Source organism: Procambarus clarkii, chromosome 4, assembly GCF_040958095.1.
Source record: "Procambarus clarkii isolate CNS0578487 chromosome 4, FALCON_Pclarkii_2.0, whole genome shotgun sequence".
Lineage (NCBI taxonomy): Eukaryota > Metazoa > Arthropoda > Malacostraca > Decapoda > Cambaridae > Procambarus > Procambarus clarkii.
The window spans coordinates 48,998,743-49,021,758 of record NC_091153.1 but is presented as its reverse complement, the minus strand read 5'-3'; the positions used below and the strand labels follow the sequence as shown (position 1 = coordinate 49,021,758).

The window sequence follows — 23,016 nt, the reverse complement described above, 5'->3', positions numbered from 1 at the left end:
GGTACAACATGGTTGCAGCTGGCAATCCCAATCATTATGGCCGAAGAGGAGGAGGACGAGGGAGAGAATCAGTAATAGCGAGAATCCGTCTTGGAAACAAATATCCATGTAGATATGGAATGGAAACAACAGTTGATCAGTGAAGTTGCAGAATCTGTGGTGAGAGTGATGGACACCGCCTTGACCACTATCTACGTGAATGTGAACACCTGAGAGAAATCAGAAGTATGTGTAGAATAATAAACTCCACATTGTTTGAGTTAGGAAAACACTTTGTCAAATATTGATACTGTTCTTAAAAGATTTTCCCATTTTGCACCCACAAGATAACGTAAGTTTAAGGGATGTTATTCTTCTTGTTTGAGGAGCTGTTCACTTGAGACAGTTAAGCAAGTCCCAGCTGTGTCTGGGTACAAATGACAGGATGAACAACCTAGCGGGTTTTCTTCCTATTGGGGAGTGTTGTACATGCTGCTATAGCGGTGTGTCCACTCAAGATGAGTGGCGCTGCCCAATAAACTCGCCTCTCGGGGTAAAATTTAAAAAAAAATTAATTTTAAATGGACATCTACTGGGACATCCAGCACACACAGTGCGGGCGACGGCCCAACAGTCTTACACTACGGCGCAATAACTACCTCCGGGACCACAGCAGGTAACAGACTACACGTAGAAGGCATAGTAACCGCCTCAACAGGTAAAGCAGCAGACAAGCAATCAGGCGCCTCAGGCACAGCACCCACTCTATCCTCAGAAGCGTCCGAAGTCAACAGGGGTGGAAAGTCCTCCTCACGAAAAACATGCACCCTGCCAGTTGCTCCCACGTCGCACGATGCAGCGAGATGACCCACATTACCACACCTGTAACAGGTGCGCGGTTGCCTATGATACTGGCAACGGAGTGTGTAACCCAACACGGACACAGAGGACGGAACACTACTCTTCAGAGACATGGTCAGGGTGCGGGAGCCGTCAAGCATCCCAGTACAGTGCCCTGCAAGTACCTTGTCCCACCGAATGCTTTGCACAGTACCAAACCGTCCAAACACAGCAGTTAGGAGAGCGTCGTTAAACTCGAAGGGGGCACCACGCACCGACACATACGTCAAGGCGACGCTGAGGTTCACTACTTTAACAGAACCGGCGGTATCAGGGAGAGGGTAAACACGCCCCTCACACCGCCCCAGAAACGCTTGAAATGCAGCCTGATGGCGAAACTTGACAACGGCGCGGTTCCCCTGCAGCAGCTGGACGCCCACCAATTCCGACAACTGCACATGGAGAACATCCACCAGGGCAACACCTACCAACAAGTGGTCCACTGGCACCGTAAAAGCCAGACCAGCCGACGAGGTCCTCTTCAATGGAGGCCGGTAAGATCCCATGTCTCCTCAACAGGGGTACCATGCCCACTCAGGGGACAACACCCCCACAGCCGTCACAGTCACCCTCCTCACACAGCCACTAGGGTAGAACTGGCGAGCGCCACGAACGACACATCCGCACCCGAAAAACAGTCACCCCGCAATAGCAAACGAACACTCGGCAGAGCAACCGACAATCGTCCAATGTAAACACCAGCACAGAGACCACAGGAACGTCCGCCTCGGCTGGTGGTTGCCACCACACTCCACTAATGTTTAATAAAGTAAACGGGTATTCGGTTGTGCCGGGGTATGTCTGTCTCCCAGCCCTCTCTCTCTCTCTATGGACCCCTGGTGTGGAGGAAACCTGCCTCCCACAGCCAGCATAAATGGGTTGGGCCCACGTGTGTGTGGAAGAAACCTGCCTCCCACAGCCAGCGTAAATGGGTTGGGCCCACGTGTGTGTGGAGGAAACCTGCCTCCCACAGCTAGCGTAAATGGGTTGGGTCCACTTGTGTGTGGAGGGAACCTGCCTTCCACAGCCAGCGTTAATGGGTTGGGTCCACTAGTGTGTGGAGGAAACCTGCCTTTCCCCAACCCGTTCTCGCAAATTCGTAAAGTCAATATTGACTTATTAAATAAGTGCATAGTTGACATACTAAACATAATAGATACCCTTAAAAAGCTTCATAGAAAACACCGACCTTACCTAACCTTGTTAGTATCTTAAGATAATCATCTTATAGCTTCGTAATTACAATTGTTACTTAACCTATTATAGGTATGTTGAGGATGGTAATTCAAAGATCAATTCTCCAAAATTCATTTGTATTTCTAGTCTGACGCGACACTTGAGCGTGTTTTGTAAAACTTATTACATTTTCAAAGACTTTAGTTTACAAACACACAACTGAAACTGAATAGAGCTTTCACATCTTCGAGGTTTATATCTACATTTGGGTGAGGTGGATGAGGTGAAAAACGAACTTTCAACAATGGGTATTAAATTCCAACACAAGACAGAACACGAAACAATGGGTATTGAATGGGAATTAAATTCAAACACAAGACAGAACACGAAACAATGGGTATCGAATGGAAGTAATTGTAGAAAGCATATTGGTCCATATTTCTTGATGCATCTATATTGGAGCAGAGTCTTGAAGTGGGTAGAATATAGTTGTGCATTAATTGGCTGTTGATTGCTGGTGTTGACTTCTTGATGTGTAGTGCCTCGCTTACGTCAAGCCGCCTGCTATCGCTGCATCTATCGATGATTTCTGTGTTGTTTGCTAAGATTTCTCTGGTAATGGTTTGTTTGTGGGAAGAGATTATATGTTCCTTAATGGAGCCCTGTTGCTTATGCATCGTTAAACGCCTGGAAAGAGATGTTGTTGTCTTGCCGATATACTGTTTTTTTTTTAGGCTTACAGTCCCCAAGAGGGCATTTGAAGGCATAGACGACGTTGGTCTCTTTTAAAGCGTTCTGCTTTGTGTCTGGAGAGTTTCTCATGAGTAGGCTGGCCGTTTTCTGGTTTTATAGTAAATCGTCAGTTGTATTTTCTGATTTTTGTCTGTAGGGATAACGTTTCTACTGACAATATCTTTCAGGACCCTTTCCTCCGTTTTATGGGCTGTGGAAAAGAAGTTCCTGTAAAATAGTCTAATAGGGGGTATAGGTGTTGTGTTAGTTGTCTCTTCAGAGGTTGCATGGCATTTCACTTTCCTTCTTATAATGTCTTCCACGAAACCATTGGAGAAGCCGTTGTTGACTAGGACCTGCCTTACCCTACATAGTTCTTCGTCGACTTGCTTCCATTCTGAGCTGTGGCTGAGGGCACGGTCGACATAAGCGTTAACAACACTCCTCTTGTACCTGTCCGGGCAGTCACTGTTGGCATTCAGGCACATTCCTATGTTTGTTTCCTTAGTGTAGACTGCAGTGTGGAAAACTCCGCTCTTTTCCATGACAATTGACGATCACAAAACACTGATCATTTTATGCGGAAAATCCACAGAGAAATATGAAATGAGGTGAACGTTTCGGCTTGTTAAAGCCTTTGTCAACACCAGACTGACTAAGGAGAAGGGAAGGGGGAGGATATATAGGCCGACACCTGACCAACCCATCCCTAGGGAAAGAATTAACCAAAAACAGGTATAGCTTAGCTTAGAATGGTCAAAGAGGATTAAGCGGTCAGAGAATAAGGATGAAAGATTAAAGAAAAGCCTCATGAACACACAATATACGAATATACAATTATAATGAGACATTGTAAGCCTCTCTATCAGAGTTGTTTCTTAAACTGTTGTGCAATATTATAACTTAAAAATGGATCAAGTTTGTACATACCAGTACTAACATTAAGAAGATTTGGACACTGACTGATTAGAGCAGACTCAATCAAATTCCGTTCCATGAAATCCCCACAATTGGTAATGCTTTTTGCCCCATTCCAATTAATATTGTGATCGCATAAACTCGTATGTAGATACAATGCATTAGACGTTTGGGCAGTTCTAATACTATAAGCATGTTGTGACAACCGCAATTGTAAGGACTTTCCTGTTTGTCCAAGGTACACAGAATCACAATCATTGCAGGGAATCGAATACACACAACCTGCTGTGTCAGGGGAGTTTTTTATTAAATTGGATTTGATCGTACTATTAGTGAACACCAAATTTATATTAAGTTTCTTAAAAATCAGAGACAATTTTTCAAGTCCACTCGCATAAGGTACCACCAATGAGTTAATAATTTTTGGTTTCGCCTTAGGGACGTGATTATAAAACGTACGCTTGGCTTGTATAAACGAGAAATCCAAAAACCTCTTAGGATATTTTAAACTCTCCCAATTTCATATATTTTAGCAATCTCTTCATCAAAAAACTCAGGGCTGCAAACCCTCAAAGCTCGTAGAAACATTCCTGAAAATACTGCCTGTTTAACTTTACTATGATGATTCGAATAAAAATGAACATACGACCCCAAGTTGGTAGGTTTCCTATACACATTAAATTTGAACTTTCTAGTGACTCTATGAATCATAATGTCCAAAAACGGAAGAGTACCATTCTCCTCAGTCTCACAAGTGAATTTTATTGAAGGTACCAAAGAATTGAGTTCATTAAGAAAAACTATTTGGTCTTTGTTGCACGGCCATAAGCACAAAATATCATCAACATACCTAAACCAAACTACATTAGCCGGGATAATCCTGGATAAGATTTTTGTTTCAAAGAATTCCATATACAAATTGCTTAAAACTGGGGACAGGGGATTGCCCATCGCCATACCAAATGTTTGTTTGAAAAATTTTCCATTAAAACTAAAATAATTGTCTTTTATACACAATTTAATAAGTTCCAATACTTTATTGGTCTGCAAGCTCAAATTATATTTAGGCAGTTCCTCACGTAGAAATTCTAACAGATCATCAACAGGAACTTTAGTGAATAAAGAGGTCACATCGAAACTTATATGTTTAAAATCAAAATTTAAATTCAGTGTGGATAGCTTATTAACTAAGTCCACATTGTTTGTCAAGTGTGAGTTGGAAATAGTACCAACTATAGGGGACAAAACTTTGACTAACCACTTAGAGAGTTTATAAGCCGCCGAACCAATTGAACTAATAATCGGCCTTGCCGGATTATATGGCTTATGAGTTTTTATAAGACCATACATGTAAGGAAGAGAGGGGGATCGACTTGTTAGCCTAGATATCAACTCTTTATCGCCTTTACACACAGTTTTAAGAGTTTTGTTAAAATGTGCAATCACTTTTTCAGTAGGATCTCTGTTAACCAATAGATAAGTATCCCTGTCTTCCAAGAGTAACTCCATTTTTCGGACATAGTCATCTTTATTCATAATAACTACTGCATTTGACTTATCAGCCTTGGTAATATGTAGTGAACTATCTTTTTTGAGATTTTTGAACGCATGAACAAATCGACTTGGACAATTAGGAACAGAATTGTTAAGTAAAACGCCATACATCATACCTTTGCACACTTTAATATCTTCAACTGAGACATTGCTATACTTTTCAAGATTGCTGAAACCTTTGGCAATATCTACATAATTGACTGTTCCGTTAGATGTGGCAAAGCTCAGGCCATATCCTAATGCAGTAATCGTGTCATTATCAAGCTGTCTATCCGAGAGGTTTATAACAAAATCCCGGTTGGAGTGTTTATTCCAGTCACTTTGTTGAATAAGTTTCTTTAATTTGAAATCAAGTTTAGTACTCACCTTTCTGCAGGCAGACCTCAAAGTAGTATAACAGTAATCCATCATACAACGGTTCCACTCAGGCGGAATGGCTTGGAGAAAAGCGTACTTACAGTTATTCACAACTTTAAAACATTCACGAACTTCAAATTTAAGTAAATCGATGTTTTTCATAAGCACTATGCGGGGTATCTCATCAAACGGCTGATCTGACAATTTAAGAACGCTGTTGGGTAATTCTAAGCTAAGCTATACCTGTTTTTGGTTAATTCTTTCCCTAGGGATGGGTTGGTCAGGTGTCGGCCTATATATCCTTCCCCTTCCCTTCTCCTTAGTCAGTCTGGTATTGACAAAGGCTTTAACAAGCCGAAACGTTCACCTCATTTCATATTTCTCTGTGGATTTTCTGCATATATATATATATATATATATATATATATATATATATATATATATATATATATATATATATATATATATATATATATGTCGTACCTAGTAGCCAGAACGCACTTCTCAGCCTACTATGCAAGGCCCGATTTGCCTAATAAGCTAAGTTTTCCTGAATTAATATATTTTCTCTAATTTTTTTCTTATGAAATGATAAAGCTACCGATTTCATTATGTATGAGGTCAATTTTTTTTATTGGAGTTAAAATTAACGTAGTTATATGACCGAACCTAACCAACCCTACCTAACCTAACCTAACCTATCTTTATAGGCTAGGTTAGGGTAGGCAGCCAACAAAAGTTAGGTTAGGTTAGGTTAGGTAGGTTAGGTAGTCGAAAAACAATTAATTAATGAAAACTTTGCTTATTAGGCAAATCGGGCCTTGCATAGTAGGCTGAGAAGTGAGTTCTGGCTACTAGGTACGACATATATATATATATATATATATATATATATATATATATATATATATATATATATATATATATATATATATATATATATATATATATATATATATATACACACATAAGTTTCATTCATATTTTTGTTTTCAGTATTACAAAAAATATGTATATACAACACAAAACTCATCAATTATGAACTGAATTTCATTTGAAGATTTCCTCACATAAAGTTAATATATATTTCAAAATATATGAAAATTTTTATATCTTGGAATAATTTTTCAAAGTATATTTCACTACTGAATTCGAAAAACACTGGGGATACACTTTTGTTTGATGAAGCAATAAAGCATCTTATAATTCTGGATAATAATATAAACCAGAACTTTAATGTCATTACTGGAATTCCTCATAATGAAAAGAAATGTTGAGAAATTCTTAATAAGTGCATAATAATTGTAAAATTTATATAATAATGCTTATGCCATTACATTCATATTGATGTATTATCCTTTACAGTATCAATTTTTGAAATGTACTATTTGCATATAATTTTTACATAAATATATTCAAATTTTAGTTATTCATAACATTTTTGCTAATCTAAGCACAATTATATACAATGTATAATTGTGTATATACACACACACACACAACTATATTCTATGTACAATGCTATTAGTTATACAGTAATGATAGCAGTGTGCATGCCAAAATTTCAAAATTTTATTTATTTATTTATTTATATATTTTTAATATTTTGAACACCTGAGGAATGAGATGGAGTTCCTGCAAATCATTTAACAATATCACCCTTACGAACAGAACACTAGGATATATACACAGAGAGGTATATAAAGCTTCTTAGTGTATATACACAAAGAGGTACACCCAGCTTCTTAGTGTATATACACAGACAGGTACGCCCAGCTTCTTAGTGTATATACACAGAGAGGTACACTCAGCTTCTTAGTGTATATACACAGAGAGGTACACCCAGCTTCTTAGTGTATAGACACAGAGAGGTACACCCAACTTCTTAGTGTATATACACAGAGAGGTACACCCAGCTTCTTTGTGTATATACACAGAGAGGTACACACAGCTTCATAGTGTATATACACAGAGGTACGTCCAGCTTCTTAGTGTATATGTACTCATTGAAGTACACTCAGCTTCTTAGTGTATATACACAGAGAAGTACACCCAGCTTCTTAGTGTATATACGCAGAGAAGTACACCCAGCTTCTTAGTGTATTTACACACAGGTACACCCAGCTTCTTAGTGTATATACACAGAGAGGTACACCCAGCTTCTTAGTGTATATACATAGAGAAGTACACCCAGCTTCTTAGTGTATTTACACACAGGTACATCCAGCTTCTTAGTTTATATACACAGTTTAGCCTGCGACTGTCCGGGGCTAACCTATGCTTGCTGGTTGGTCAGTAAGCAATTGTGTTGCCTTTATAACCTTCCGTAGGTTGATAGGCGTTAAGCCCAACACCAAACCAAATCAACATAAAATTAAGAAGTGAATAGCAATTGTATTTCAATTTTGTTTCCCCTAAAATACTGCTAATTACATTGTAACAGGTTTCAGTAGAAATTGAGTAACACTGTGGTTGTATGTGGAAATGACACTATTCCTAATTCATCCCATTAAAAACACATCATTATTTCAAATTTTCATGATATAACTTGATCATAAAATTAATATAAATAATCTTTTAATAAATAATAATTTTAATAAATGAATATTTCTGGGAATTATCCTTTGTATAGAATTCGCGCTCTTATATTTTTCATTATATTATTGGCTTCAATACACTTCAACTTTTGCCTTAAAAAGATTAAAAAAAAAATGACAAGAATAATTTCATATATATAAAGTTTGAACTAGGCTTCTCAAGTTGCTCGTTACCCTAACTTGTCCCTGACCTTCAGGAGGAAACTATTAACTTTATCAAAAGCTTTAGCTCAGCGCAAGTTGACATTTACTGCCGTCGTATTTTGACGTCTTATGTTGTGTATGCACTTGCTGTCTACCTAATGTTGGTTCCGAGGATCAATGTCGCCGCAACACGGTCTCTGACCAGGCCTTCTGGTCAAGTAGGCTGTTACACACAGCTGTTCGCAGGCTGACGTATGAGTCACAGCCCAGTTGATCAGGTATACTTTGAGATTTGTTATCAAGTTTTCCCTTGAACAACGTGAGAGGTCGGCTAGTTTTGCCTCTTATGTTAAGAGGGAGAGTGACGCAATTTAAAATTAATTCCCATTGAACACTGAGTCCACAGTATTGATCTTAATATCATCGTGTATTTCTATATTTATATCTTAAAATATGTTATGATCTGCTTAAAAGAATACTTTTGAAAGTAATACAGTTCAGTGTATGACTATAGCTTTCTGATGAATAGATTAATCTTTTTTAAGTATCTTTATTCGTTCCACTGTTGTGGGACTCAACACACAAATATTAAAAAACTACAAAATAATTTAATTTACTAAGACTTCATTATACTGTTCTTGTTAAACCCACATAACATTATACAAGAAAGCTATTACTTTCTAATTCTATCCTTCCCTTATCCTTTTATTTCGTAAATAAAATCAGAGTATATCATAGCCTAAATCATATTTTTTATTTTATTCGTCATTCATTAAAATATTAATATTTTAACGTTATAGCCTATAAAATAAATCTGTATATGCAAAAATCCCCCCAAAAAATCCAAACTTTATTAATATATATATGCTAGGAAAATCCATTCCAGTACCACTCTTTTAGGACGGAATTTCAATGTAATGTGGAACAAAATTTAAACCAAGAGTAGGTAGTTAACCTGTGGGGGCTCTTGCACAGGTTAACCGAGTGGAGGCTTGGTTAGCCAAGCCTCAACCAAGTGGAGGCTTAGTTAGCGAATCCTCAACCAAGTGGAGGCTTGGTTAGCCAATCCTCAACCAAGTGGAGGCTTGGCGACGGCTGGAGTTCCACACAGCGTCTCATAAAACATTCACGATACCGTTGAGGGTTTTAAGACACCACTGTTACATGGTACACACTTATATCAAGATGGTCTCCCGATCTCAGAGGAGGACGACCCAGACGGTGTATTACTAGACAGTAAAATGAACAGTTTAGAGGCGAAGCATCGCCAGCATCCAGAGGTAAACAGAGACTATCCCAGTCCTACTCTGTTCAACCAAGGTAGGACGAGTGTTCTCGATTTAAACACGTTCATCATTGCCTTTGATGACAATACATCCGAGGATAGGCGTGTTTTTGGAATCAACAAGATACAAAGTATCATACTATGCAAATATATTTTCTTGGGGGGGGGGGGATGAACTTGTGGTCTTAGGCTATTTTGGAATCTAATTTTAGTAAACTAAACTTTGCTTTCAACACATATCTCTATTTTTTATAAATTAGTTTTGTTTTAGACCAAATTAGCCGCACTCCTCTTAATGAAATGAAATAAAAAATATAAATTATATTCATTGCAGCGTTAATGTTATGTTCTTGTTATCCCGAGCTGGTGCTTCCATCAACTTTATAAATCACGAATAATTTTTTTTTTTTTATTTGGGAAACAAATACAACAAAACAGAAAAACATCAACAGCATCATTTACATGTACAAAACAGAAACACGCCGACAAACAGAAGAACAGGAAGACACAAACAAAATTCATGCAAAACACAAAATGGAATCTTAAACATAGGTAACAATGAAATACAGTCAGAAAAGAAAAAAACACCAGAGCATTATAACCCAACAATAACCAGGTAAGAAACACTGAAAAAATAACCCGTATCACATAGCTCATCAAAACAAATAAATAAATAAAGCAACACAGAGCAAGAACCACATACACAGTTAATCATCCTCATATTTGTCCGGATAGAAACGACGCAGATACTTCTTCCGGTAGGCATCCCACTGAGCCCACAATTCCGCAGACGCGTTAACGTGACTACGTAATCCTCGCGGTCGATGCATGAAGTCAGGAACATACAGCACGGTGCCCTCCACCACGGGGGCGGAAGTCACGGGAAGAGTCCGCAGAGAGCTCTTCGGTACAGACGGTGGAACCACATGGGACTGAAGCACAGGAGTCGGCCGGCAACATAGCGGGCGGAGTCGCAAGGGACACAATCACAGAGGGCGATGGTGCAGGGGCCGACACCACAGGGGGCGGAGTAACAAAGAACAGCTGAGCAGAAGGCAGATGCGCGGAAGGGACAGACATAGACGCCAGAGGCACGGGGGCCGGCGGAACAAAAGCATTCTTAAGAACTAGCACCAAGTCCCCTCCCTCTCCCGCAATCTCGGCCGGCGCCACAACCTCTCTACCCGGGGAACCAGCAACCGGCGATGCAGAGGCAGCCGGAGAAGACACCGGACCAGGCCCAGGCGACAATCCCACCATAGGACCTATCACCGCTGCAACACGGCCCACAGGAGCCACTGGCAATCCAACAGCGTCGCACACATCACCATCCACAGAAGACGAACTTCCGGAGTCCCCAAAATCCCTGACGTCGGAACAGGCCTCATCACGAGGCGGAGACAGACTCAAAGCTCACCGCAAACGCTTGGACACAAGTCGCAGGTCGTCGGAACTATCACCACCGTCAGGAAGCACCGTAGCAGAACCGCTGGTCGGTCACGCATCTCCCCGCAGCGCACTATCACTCAACATCGCAGCCCCAACAACCCGGGGAAGAGGACCACACACCGCAGGAGACATCACATTGTGCACGTCGACACGGGCCGAAGACACAGCTGCTGGAGACAGTACAGGCCGAGGCCCAGCCTCGACGTCCGGAGTCACGAGACCACATACCACAGGAGACACAACTGGAGACGTGACTGGAGACGAGGCAGGCACGGGAGGCGGAGGTGCGGGAGCCAGGGATGCACTACCTTCCACTCCGACACACACAGCCACATCGAGGCTGGCATCAGAAACCCGCAACGGGGCACCAGACGACTGGGAAGTATCACTCACCACAGAAGCACCCTCCGACAGGTCCGGGACCGCCAACAGGGGATAGTCCTCCTCCCTGAAGAGATTCACAGGCCCGACCCGGTTCGCATCACATCCCGCAGCCTGATGACCCGAGAGTCCGTACCGGAAACAAGTCCAGGGCTGACCCCCATAGAACACGCGAACCATGAAGCCCAGAAGCTGGAGAGACGAAGGGATGGAGTTCTTCAAGCGCAGCGCCACAGTGCGGGTCCCATTCGGGATACCCTTTCACCGCCCGGAGGAGACTGCATTCATCCGGACACTCAAGACCCGCCCATACCGGGTAAAGTGACGCTGGAGAAGAGAGTCAGGGAACTCAAAGGGAGCACCATGAACTGCCACATAGGTCGTCTCACTGCACCTGTCCGAAACTTCCACCGAACCTCCACCCTCAGGCAGAGAAAAGGTCCTCCCGTCATAGCGGTCCACAAAGTCACGATACACAGCCGTAGAGCAGAATTTGACAACAGCTCGATGCCCGGATACAAGTTGAACGTCGCACACAGACGCCACATCCACCCGCAACATGTCAATCATCACCACCTCAACTGCCGGGTAAGGCGCTGGGCCAGTAAATTCTAGGCCAATGGTATCCCTTCGCTTCACAGGGGGGAGCCGCTATCCCTCCAGCCGCCACGGCCCCAAGAGTCCGCTCACACACACAAACTACCACGGGTCAGCAAACCAGGAGCTCACAGACGACATGTCCACCTCCACCCAGAGCTAGGCGAACACTCCCAATAAAATTTTTATTGGTATAATAGTATTTCCTAAATAAGTTTGTATATTCACTATACAGTAATTTAAATTGATTTATATATTCACAATTAAAATTAATTTATATTTTTCATATTAATAATAACATTATGTTAAAAAAATAGAGGTGAATTTCATGAAAACATTTCTTCATGATTTACAAATGTTTATGTCACATATATTATTTTTTTCAATATTTTTGTATCCGATGCTCTGTACCAAAATCTACCTGGAATTAAGTGTACCCTCTGTTCTCCAGCATGATCCACTAACTGGTTTAGCTTCTTGCACAAAATTAAAGTCATAATCATCCAAGATCACTGTTGAGCTACCTCCAGTTCTCAATATGTAGCAGTGATGTTATAATCTCAATTGTTGTTCATATGTTCTTCCTAAATTAGGTATTCAGCGTTGTATACATTTAATTTATTGTTTCCCATATTAAAATTTTTCCTCTGATAACTTATTTGTTTTACTATACATAACTATTGTGACACCTCGTCTGCATAATCATACCCAGCCTCATTCACCATATCCCAGGTGCCATACCCAACCTCACTCACCATATCCCAGGTGTCATACCCAACTTCACTCGCCATATCCCAGGTGCCATACCCAACCTCACTCACTATATCCCAGGTGTCATACTCAACCTCACTCACCATATCCCATACCCAGCCTCACTCACCATATCCCAGGTGCCATACCCAACCTCACTCACTATATCCCAGGTGCCATACCCAACCTCACTCTCTATATCCCAGGTGCCATACCCAGCCTCACTCACCATATTCCAGGTGCCATACCCAACCTCACTCACCATATCCCAGGTGCCATACCCAACCTCACTCACCATATCCCAGGTGCCATACCCAACCTCACTCACCATATCCCAGGTGCCATACCCAGCCTCACTCACCATATCCCAGATGCCATACCCAGCCTCACTCACCATATCCCAGGTGCCATACCCAGCCTCACTCACCATATCCAAGGTGCCATACCCAACCTCACTCACCATATCCCAGGTGCCATACCTAGCCTCACTCACCATATCCCAGATGCCATACCCAGCCTCACTCACCATATCCTAGGTGCCATACCCAGCCTCACTCACCATATCCCAGGTGCCATACCCAACCTCACTCACCATATCCCAGGTGTCATACACCGCCCCTCCCCCCCCCCCTATATCCATGATGCCAAAACCCCGTCCTTCTCATATCCCCAGTACCCCGTATTCCAAACACCACGCCCTTCCTCGGCGCCATACCTTGCTCTCTTCCCATATCCCCGGCGCCATACCTTGCTCTCTCCCCATATCCCCGGCGCAATACCTTGCTATCTCCCCGGCGCCAAAGGCCTCTTACCTCCCCGTATCCCTTTGATAACAATAACGATACTCAGACACCACCCTCACCGCTTTCCAGTATTTAGTGCTGCCATCCCGCCAAACACACACCGAAACTACGACGTTGGTACAACGTTCGAACAAGTTTTAACACCTCCTAACCAGTTATAAAAACCAATATAGCAAGATGTAACAACGTTCTAATACGTCATAAACACGTTAAGCCAAGATGTAACAACTTTATTACAAGTTGTAACAAGCGGAAAATAGAGACAGTTTTGGTTTGTGTTTCCAGGGATATTGTGTTCCATGTCATTCATCTCATAATAACATGCTATGTAGATTTTTTTCAGTTTTAGGAAATTGTGGCTCATTAGATTTAAATTTTAGACAACAGTTTGCATTAAAGTTATCCATATTAACTTGTTATCGTTAGATAGCAGTGTTATGTTCTAAGCACTAACCGGAACCTTTGAAACTAGCGAGGCGATTTGTTTCAGTCTTGACTCGTAGTCGCCCAGAGACGTGTCCAGACAGGACGGCACGTCCAGTGGTCCTGATCTACGTTCAGTTCATTTCTTATTTACATCTTCTGTAACTGTAAGGATGATGTTGGATTAGCAGTTTTGTTCTTACATGAGCCAACATTAAAACTTCGTGTTGAGTGGTGTCTGCATTTTGTTTTTGTAGTTAATTGTTTTGTGTGTGAAGATTGTTTGCTCGTTAGGATAAGGTGGCACTTGAAAGGTGGTTGTTGCCTGCCTGGCTGCGTTGACGTGGGAGTTGTGACATGGGGGGCCATCTTCCTCCTGTTCAGCGTGTGAACTCCGTGGGCCTGGAGTTCACTTGTAAGGCTGGTTATCCGACCATCGAGATGGTGATGTGTGACATGCTTCATGTCCCGGTGGAAACTGTTTACGGTGTGGAGCTAGTTACGGCCCATCAGGTTGTTATTAAGTTCATGGGGGAGGACGAGTACCGGGACTTCCTCCGTCGGTACGGGGGGCGTACGTTGCCGTTGCCAGACGTTGCCGGCTCTGGCGATTTCGGACCGCAGTGGTGCCCTGACTTATGTCAGTATCCATGGTGCACCCCTGGAATTCCCTGATGACCTCCTCCGGCGTTACTTCGGGGGGGTTGGTACTGTTGTCAGCGTGCGGGTGAACATGCTCTCCTCGGGGCGGTATGCTGGGAGGCGTACAAACATTCGCACGTTGGGGATGCGCCTGCGGTCGGATATACCTTCTTCTGTCCGGCTTATGGGGTACTACGTCCGGGTGTATTATGCCCGGCAGCTTCGTACCTGTTTCCGGTGTGGCCTGTTGGGGCATCAGGCTGCCGGGTGCTCTGAGGCCCCTGCTGCTCCTGTCAACTTGTTCCGCGACGAGGATTTCCCGCCGCTCCCTCTGGAGGCAGTCTCTGGTGATCTTGATGAGGAGGTGTGCGTCCCGTTTGCTGTTGCAGCTTCCCCGGCGGCGCCTGCCGTCCCTCCTCCGGTTCTTGAGGTACCGTCAGTTGGTCTGCCTGATAATGTCGCTGTCCCACCTGCTCCCGTGGGCCTTCCTGGAGCTCCCTGTGTGACGTCACTGTCTTCTCCCTCGTCTTCTGATGCTGCGCCTGGCCCTGTGTCCGTGACTCGGGTTCCGGATGTGCTTGGTGCTGGGGTGGCTGTGGAGCCTCCTGCTGTGTGTGGCCCGGTTCCCCCTGTGGTACAGGCTGCTGCCGTCCTGGCGTTGGTTCCTTCGGCTCGTGGTACCCGTGTTTCTGGGTCACTTACCGGCTCTGACGATATCCGGCTGGTGCCCAAACGTTCCCGGCGTTCGTCTTCTTCCTGGGCCGACGATGGTGACTTCAGTGACTGTGGGGCTTTGGATGTTGAAAGTGTGGATACGGATGCGTCGATGCCTCCGCGGTTCGTGGTGTCGGAGGTCCATGTGCCTGCTGATGCTGGTGCCTGTGTCTCGGACGTGCCTTCGGCTCTTTCTCTACCGGGGGACTCTCCACAGTGGGGGGTGGTGGCTTCCGCTGCCAGGGATGGGGATGTGTGCCGTCCGGGTCTTCTGCTGTCGTCTGGTGGTGTGCCCGGGGCCGCGGGTACCCCTGTGGTGCGGGTGCGCGTTGGGGCCCTAGGGGACGTGTTGCCGGCGTCTGTGATGCCACCGGGTCACTGGTTAAAGATTCCCGAGTTACTGCTGTCTGACGGACCGGAGTGCTTTCGTGGGGGGGCAAGTTCCCTTCCTGTGGGGGCGAGTGGCGACTTCTCGCCTCATGAGTACTGTCACGAATCTTACTAAGATTCTGCCATGACTCTCGATATTACACATTACTTTATTGTCGTGTTCTCAAATTAATATTGCGTCCAGTTGTATGATTCAAGAATTTGTATATATATATATAGATAACATAGCATGCTGTGTGGACTGTGTAGTGTGTGTGTAGGCTGTGTAGTGTGTGTGAAGTATTTTGGTGTTAGATTTCGCTGTAGTTACTCCGTGTGGGTGGGTGACCATATTTGGATATGGCCGGTGTGATTGTTGTCAATCGAGTGTCCATAGTTTTATCTTTATTTATTCTCATGTTTGGTGGCCATATATTTGTATGGAATGTTATACCAGTAATTACTACTCTTTAGTTTACAATGTTTAATTATTAGTGCTGCATTTGTGGTATTAGAATTTCCACCATGTTTACGTGGACTGTTAGGTGATTTCCTGGTAGACGTTTAGTCGACGTTTGGCCTTCGGACCAAAGCCTGGGCAGTAGAGTGGCGGCTGCGGTCGAGAACAGTTGTGTTTTAAGCTAAGTCCTTGGTCACTGTTGTTTTAGCCCATATAAATGTTAATTATCTGGTTAGATGATTTAAGAATTACTATTGATTAATCCATGTTCTGGTGATATTGCTCATGTCTCAGTACTTAATTTCATTTTATGATATTGCATGCTGATAAATATTTCTGGCTACCATTTATACACTTAATTGTTGTTATGTTGTTCCCCTTAGCAAAATATATTGTTCTCCTTCTTATACAGTGATGTAATTATACCCCTAGACATCTATTGGCAAGGCCGATTTCTTACCATTTCTTTACACTGTGGGAAGAAGAACCTTATTTAGTCTCAAGGGTCGTGACAAATGGGGGCCTGTCCGGGATATGTTAAACTTTCCCTGTAATGTTTGTACAATTGACAGTGCTAATTGTTAATAGCACTTGCCTTCCTAGGTACTCTGTGACTCTGTGATTATCTAGTGACACCTAATCAAGCCAGTGAAATTATCTGTTCAATCTGAGCTGCTGTGAAAACTTCTAAACGCTTCACGAGTTGAGGTAAGTGTTCAGCTTGTGTCAGGGGCCAAGCATAATTTTCAGAGTTGTTTCAAGTGTAAGTTGTGATGATTGAGCCAACCATGGAGGATCAGGTTGCTGCGTTGGTGGATCAGCCCAATTTTGGTAAAATTAAAGACTTAAAGAAGTCTGGGTTGTTATTGCTGGCTGATAAATTGAACCTAGCTATTCCCAGCAAAATGTTGAAAGCTCAAGTGTTGAGAGTGATTGTCACACACTTGGTGTAGGAGGAGAGACTTGAAGAAGAGTGTTTGGGAGAGTTAGATGAAAAGTCAAGTGACAAGGTGGCAATCTTAAAGTTGGAGATGGAGACTAAATTAGAAATGGCTAAGCTGGAGGCTCAGTTAAGACTAGCAGAGCAACAAACTAAACAATTAGAAATTCAGCAGAGTATGGCTGAAAATAATAACAGGTTAGAACAGCAGAGAATTGCAGCAGGGCTAGGTAACACTAGTAATAATCCAGAGAGTACTAATAGTTCTTCTAAGTACAGTAAACATGTAGAATTACCTAAGTTTAATGAAGAAGATCCTGAAATATTTTTCTTGCATTTTAAGAAACTAGCGGTCAGCATAAACTGGCCTGTCGATCAATGGGTTAGCATATTACAAGGACAATTTAAGGGTAAAGCTCAAGAGGTATTTGCATCTTTGCCTGCTGAGAATTCTTTCGATTTTCAATTTGTTCAGCAAAGTATTTTGAATGCTTACCAGCAGATCCCAGAGGCACATAGAATAAAATTCAGAAGTTTAAAAAGAGCACATGACCAGACTATTTCTGACTTTGTAAGAGTAAAATTAAATCACTTTGACAGATGGATTAAAGCACTTAATATTACTGAGTTTGAGACTTTAAGAGACCTCATATTAACTGAGGAAGTAGTGGGATGTCTACCAGAGAAATTAGCTTTATTTATGGCTAAAAATAAACAAACCACTGATCTTATCAAATTAGCCAAGCTAGCTGATGAGCATGAACTACTTACTAAAGTGCTTTTTAGAGCACCAATTAATCATTTTAAGGCTAAAACTAATTATTATGCTCCTAACAATCATGTTTTCCAGACTCGACCAGCTACTTCACCTACTCCCCTTAACCCTTCTCCTGTAAAGCCTAAATCTGAGAAACAACAGACAAGGTTGTCAACCTCAAGTGATGTAGTGATTAAGCCTGCAGTGGGTTCGGCTGTTCCGACCACTAGCAGATATTGCACGCATTGCAGGAGAAGAGGTCATGTGGTAAATTCATGTTATGCTTTGCACCCTGAGTTGAGACCAACTGGTCTAATTATGAGTAGGGGGTTGCAAACCATTAATGCCAATGTTGCTTCAGTCATGCCCAAGTGGATGACTAATTTTGATCCATACCTACATTCGGGAACCCTATTATGTACTAATGGAACCTGGAAACCAGTCCAGTTGTTAAGGGATACTGGTGCTTCCCTTTCTTTAATTTCTCGCCGTGTTCTTACTGATGTTAGCACAGAAGACACTGGAGAGGTAGTGTTATCGCAGGGACTTGGAGAGCATATCCAGCGTGTACCATTAATTATGGTTAACCTGAATTCTTCTATTACACCAGGTTGGTGCACTGTAGCAGTCAGTGAGCAGTTGCCCATTCCTGGGACTGATATCATTGTAGGTAATGATTTTGATAAGTGTCAATTTAGTGGGACCGATTTTCCTGTTATGTATACTAAACCTGATGCAGTACTGGCTCAACCAGATGCGGATGATGGTGTCATTTATCCAGCCTGTGTTGTGACCAGATCCATGGGTAAGCAGAATGTGGTAAGTCCTGCTACTACCAAGGTGGATGTTCTCGAGGCCAGGATCCCTTCAGACAGGGAGGTGGAGGTGGACCTTGAAGATACATTTTTAGCTCACATGGATGTCGAGAGTGAGGCCGGTGCCAAAGCCCTAATTTATTCTGACCCAGATGGTCTGGAAGATGTGGCCCAGGTACCAATTCCTTGCCCGCTCGCTCCAGCTGTAGAGTTCCAGACCTTGCGTAAGTTACAGAGTACTGATCCCAGTCTAGCTGAGTGTTATGCAGAAGTAGCCGACTCCATTGATACTTTGGAGGAGAGTACGGGTTGTTATTTCAAGGATCAATGTCTGATGAGAAGATGGAGACCATCAGGAACTCCCTCATCAGATGATTGTGAGTCTAAAACCCAGCTCGTTGTGCCAACAGAGTATAGGGAGCAGGTATTGCAAGCTGCTCATGATGACCTGATGGGAGGCCATCAAGGCATTACCAGTATGTATCATAAGATCTGTAAACTTTTTTATTGGCCAAAACTTAAAAAAGATGTTGTCAGATATTGCCACAATTGTGTTGTGTGTCAAACTGTTGGTAAGCCTAACCAGACTGTGCCACGAGCACCATTATACCCTATTGTAGTGCCAGAGGAGCCTTTTACTCATGTGGTACTGGATTGTGTCGGACCTTTACCCCGTACCAAATCCGGAAATATGTACATATTCACAATTTTATGTATGACCACCAGGTTCCCTGAAGCGTATGCTTTACGTAACATTAGAGCTTCTACCATTATAAGGCAGTTGGAACGATTTTTCTCACTATTTGGTATGCCCCGTATAATTCAAACTGATAATGGGAGTAAATGTTGTTCCACCACCTTTCAACAATTTTGTAATACTTATGGTATAAAGCACAATTTTTCTAGTCCTTACCATCCTCAGAGTCAGGGGGGAATCGAGCGGTTCCACCAAACTCTCAAGCAGATATTGAAGGCAACTGGGGAAGATTCATCCAGGCATTGGGATGATAATCTGCCATTTGTTTTATTTGCCGCAAGAGATGGATTGCACAGTGCACTAGGCTGTTCTCCATTCGAGCTGATTTTCGGACATCAGGTGAGTGGACCTTTAAAGATATTATATGAGAAATTATTAGGAGATGTTACAGCCAGGCAGAGTGAACGTTATCTGACGGATGTCAAGAGCAAGCTGTCCAGAACGAGGGAGTTGGCCTTACGACATCTAGGTGAACAACAAGAAGTAATGAAGCAGAAACATGACCAGAGATTCAAGGTCAAACTCAGAGTTTTTGAGCCAGGAGATTTGGTATTGGTCTTGAAGCCTCGTATGAGTACGTCTATGTCCAATAAATTTGCAGGACCGTATCAAGTATTAAAACGTCTTGGGGAAGTTACTTACAAGGTTTGCCATCCCAAGCAGAAACGACAGACCATGAGTGTACATGTAAACCGGTTGAAGGCTTATTGTGGGCCTAGTGTTGTGGCTTGTTGTGTTGCTGAGGAGGTAATTCCTGAAGAGTCAAGTGTTGCTGAGGAAGATAGTAATATTTGTTTATCTAATTCCAGTAGTTCCGGGTAAGAATTGTTGAGTAATTTGCAGGACGAGGAGAGAGCAGAGTTCCAGGACCTTTTGGAGGTGTCTTCTAGCTTGTTTGGGGAGGTCCCCACTCAGACTTCTCTCATTACTCACAATATCACCCTGACATATGTGACTCCAATTCGGCTGCACCCTTATCGAGTGACACCCGTGAAACGTCGTATCATCCAGGAGGAGGTTGATTATCTTCTTCGACATGGATTCATTAGACCCAGTCAGAGTTCCTGGAGTTCGCCATGTCTATTAGTACCAAAACCAGAAGATAAATGGAGATTAGTAGTGGATTATAGAAAACTCAACCAGGTAACTGTAGTTGATGTTTATCCTTTACCATTATTGGAAGACTGTATAGATTCTATAGGTCATGCTAAATTTGTATCTAAATTGGACTTATCTAAGGGATATCATCAGATACCTCTTACAGATTTTGCAAGGGAAGTGACAGCATTTATCACTCCTGATGGAGCTTACGAGTTTAATGTCATGCCTTTTGGATTAAGGAATACTCCAGCCACTTTTCAGAAATTAATGAATTCTTTGTTGAAAGATGTGCCAGACTGTAGGGCTTATTTGGATGACATTGTGATTTTCAGTAAGAATTGGGTAGATCATATGTCTAGTTTAAAGAAATTGTTTAATGTGTTACAACATGATAATTTGATTGTCAATATGAAGAAATGTAGTTGGGCTAAAGGAACTATAGTGTATTTAGGACATGAGGTCGGACAAGGAAGGATAGTCCCATTGCACGACAAGATTCAGGCAATTGTGGAGTACCCAGTCCTAACAAATAAGAAGTCTGTGCAAAGATTCATTGGAATGTGTGCATATTATAGGAGGTATTGTAAAAACTTTTCCATTGTTGCTGCACCCATAACAAATCTTTTGAGGAAACGGGTAAAATTTAAGTGGACGCAGGAGTGTCAGAACTCTTTTCAGAAGTTGAAAGGAATTCTCTCTACTTCACCTGTGCTAGCTAGTCCACAGTATGATAAACCTTTTATTCTTCACATAGACGCTTCCGATGTAGGAGCAGGTGCTGTTTTGTTCCAAGTAGGACCAGATGAGTTAGAACATCCTGTTTATTATTTCTCCCGTAAGTTTGACAAGACACAACTTAATTACTCTGCAGTTGAGAAAGAAGCACTTTGTTTAATACTGGCAGTAAAGAAATTTGAGACATATTTGTCAGGAAATCAAGTGGTAGTATATACAGACCATAATCCATTAACATTTGTCAACTCTATGAAGTGTAAAAACCAGAGAATACTTAGATGGTCACTGGTTCTGCAAGAATTCAATATTGTAATTCGTCATATTCCTGGGAGGCAAAATGTTATTGCTGATGCCTTATCCAGAGGATTTCCTGTTGCTGTGCCATAATATGTAGTGTTCTTTGTTCATAAGATGTATGTAAATTTTGTATATTTTTTTTGTATGAGATTGCATTGTTTTGTACTTTGGTTTTGGTTGATGCATTTTCCTGTTCATGTTATTCCATGTTATATTTCATGCAGTCACAAAAAATGAAATCAACCTTCTGTTAATTTCATTTTTTTCTTACGGGACGGGAGGGATGTCACGAATCTTAGTAAGATTCTGCCATGACTCTCGATATTACACATTACTTTATTGTCGTGTTCTCAAATTAATATTGCGTCCAGTTGTATGATTCAAGAATTTGTATATATATATATAGATAACATAGCATGCTGTGTGGACTGTGTAGTGTGTGTGTAGACTGTGTAGTGTGTGTGTAGGCTGTGTAGTGTGTGTGAAGTATTTTGGTGTTAGATTTCGCTGTAGTTACTCCGTGTGGGCGGGTGACCATATTTGGATATGGCCGGTGTGAGTGTTGTCAATCGAGTGTCCATAGTTTTATCTTTATTTATTCTCATGTTTGGTGGCCATATATTTGTATGGAATGTTATACCAGTAATTACTACTCTTTAGTTTACAATGTTTAATTATTAGTGCTGCATTTGTGGTATTAGAATTTCCACCATGTTTACGTGGACTGTTAGGTGATTTCCTGGTAGACGTTTAGTCGACGTTTGGCCTTCGGACCAAAGCCTGGGCAGTAGAGTGGCGGCTGCGGTCGAGAACAGTTGTGTTTTAAGCTAAGTCCTTGGTCACTGTTGTTTTAGCCCATATAAATGTTAATTATCTGGTTAGATGATTTGAGAATTACTATTGATTAATCCATGTTCTGGTGATATTGCTCATGTCTCAGTACTTAATTTCATTTTATGATATTGCATGCTGATAAATATTTCTGGCTACCATTTATACACTTAATTGTTGTTATGTTGTTCCCCTTAGCAAAATATATTGTTCTCCTTCTTATACAGTGATGTAATTATACCCCTAGACATCTATTGGCAAGGCCGATTTCTTAATAATTCTTTACACTGTGGGGGGAAGAACCTTATTTAGTCTCAAGGGTAGTGACAAGTACTACCATCTGGGTCCCCAGTTTGCAGGTGTTTGTTGCCCCGGTTCCGGATGTTATGGCGTCCCCGGTGGATGGTCGAGACCCTTGGCAATGGGTGCTCTGGGAGGCGCTTAATGTAAGGTTCCTGCGGGCCAAGTTCCCGGGCAAGTATGTGCTCTGATTTCCTGTGCATTTGCTCTGACATGCTGTGTGCCCTTCTGGCTGTTTGTTTGCCCTGTTCTA

The 23,016-nt window shown here is 42.3% G+C and overlaps 1 protein-coding gene across 1 annotated transcript in view; it reads left to right on the top strand.

The window, feature by feature from the left end:
• Window positions 1-9,598: 9,598 nt before the first annotated feature.
• Window positions 9,599-23,016, top strand: part of LOC138371600 (uncharacterized) — a 47,536-nt gene continuing 34,118 nt past the window's right edge. Inside the window, exons 1-3 of the mRNA XM_069336513.1 lie at window positions 9,599-9,677; window positions 10,935-11,134; window positions 11,506-12,060. Coding sequence (XP_069192614.1) covers window positions 9,599-9,677; window positions 10,935-11,134; window positions 11,506-12,060 — 834 coding nt within the window. The remainder of the gene's footprint in view (window positions 9,678-10,934; window positions 11,135-11,505; window positions 12,061-23,016) is intronic.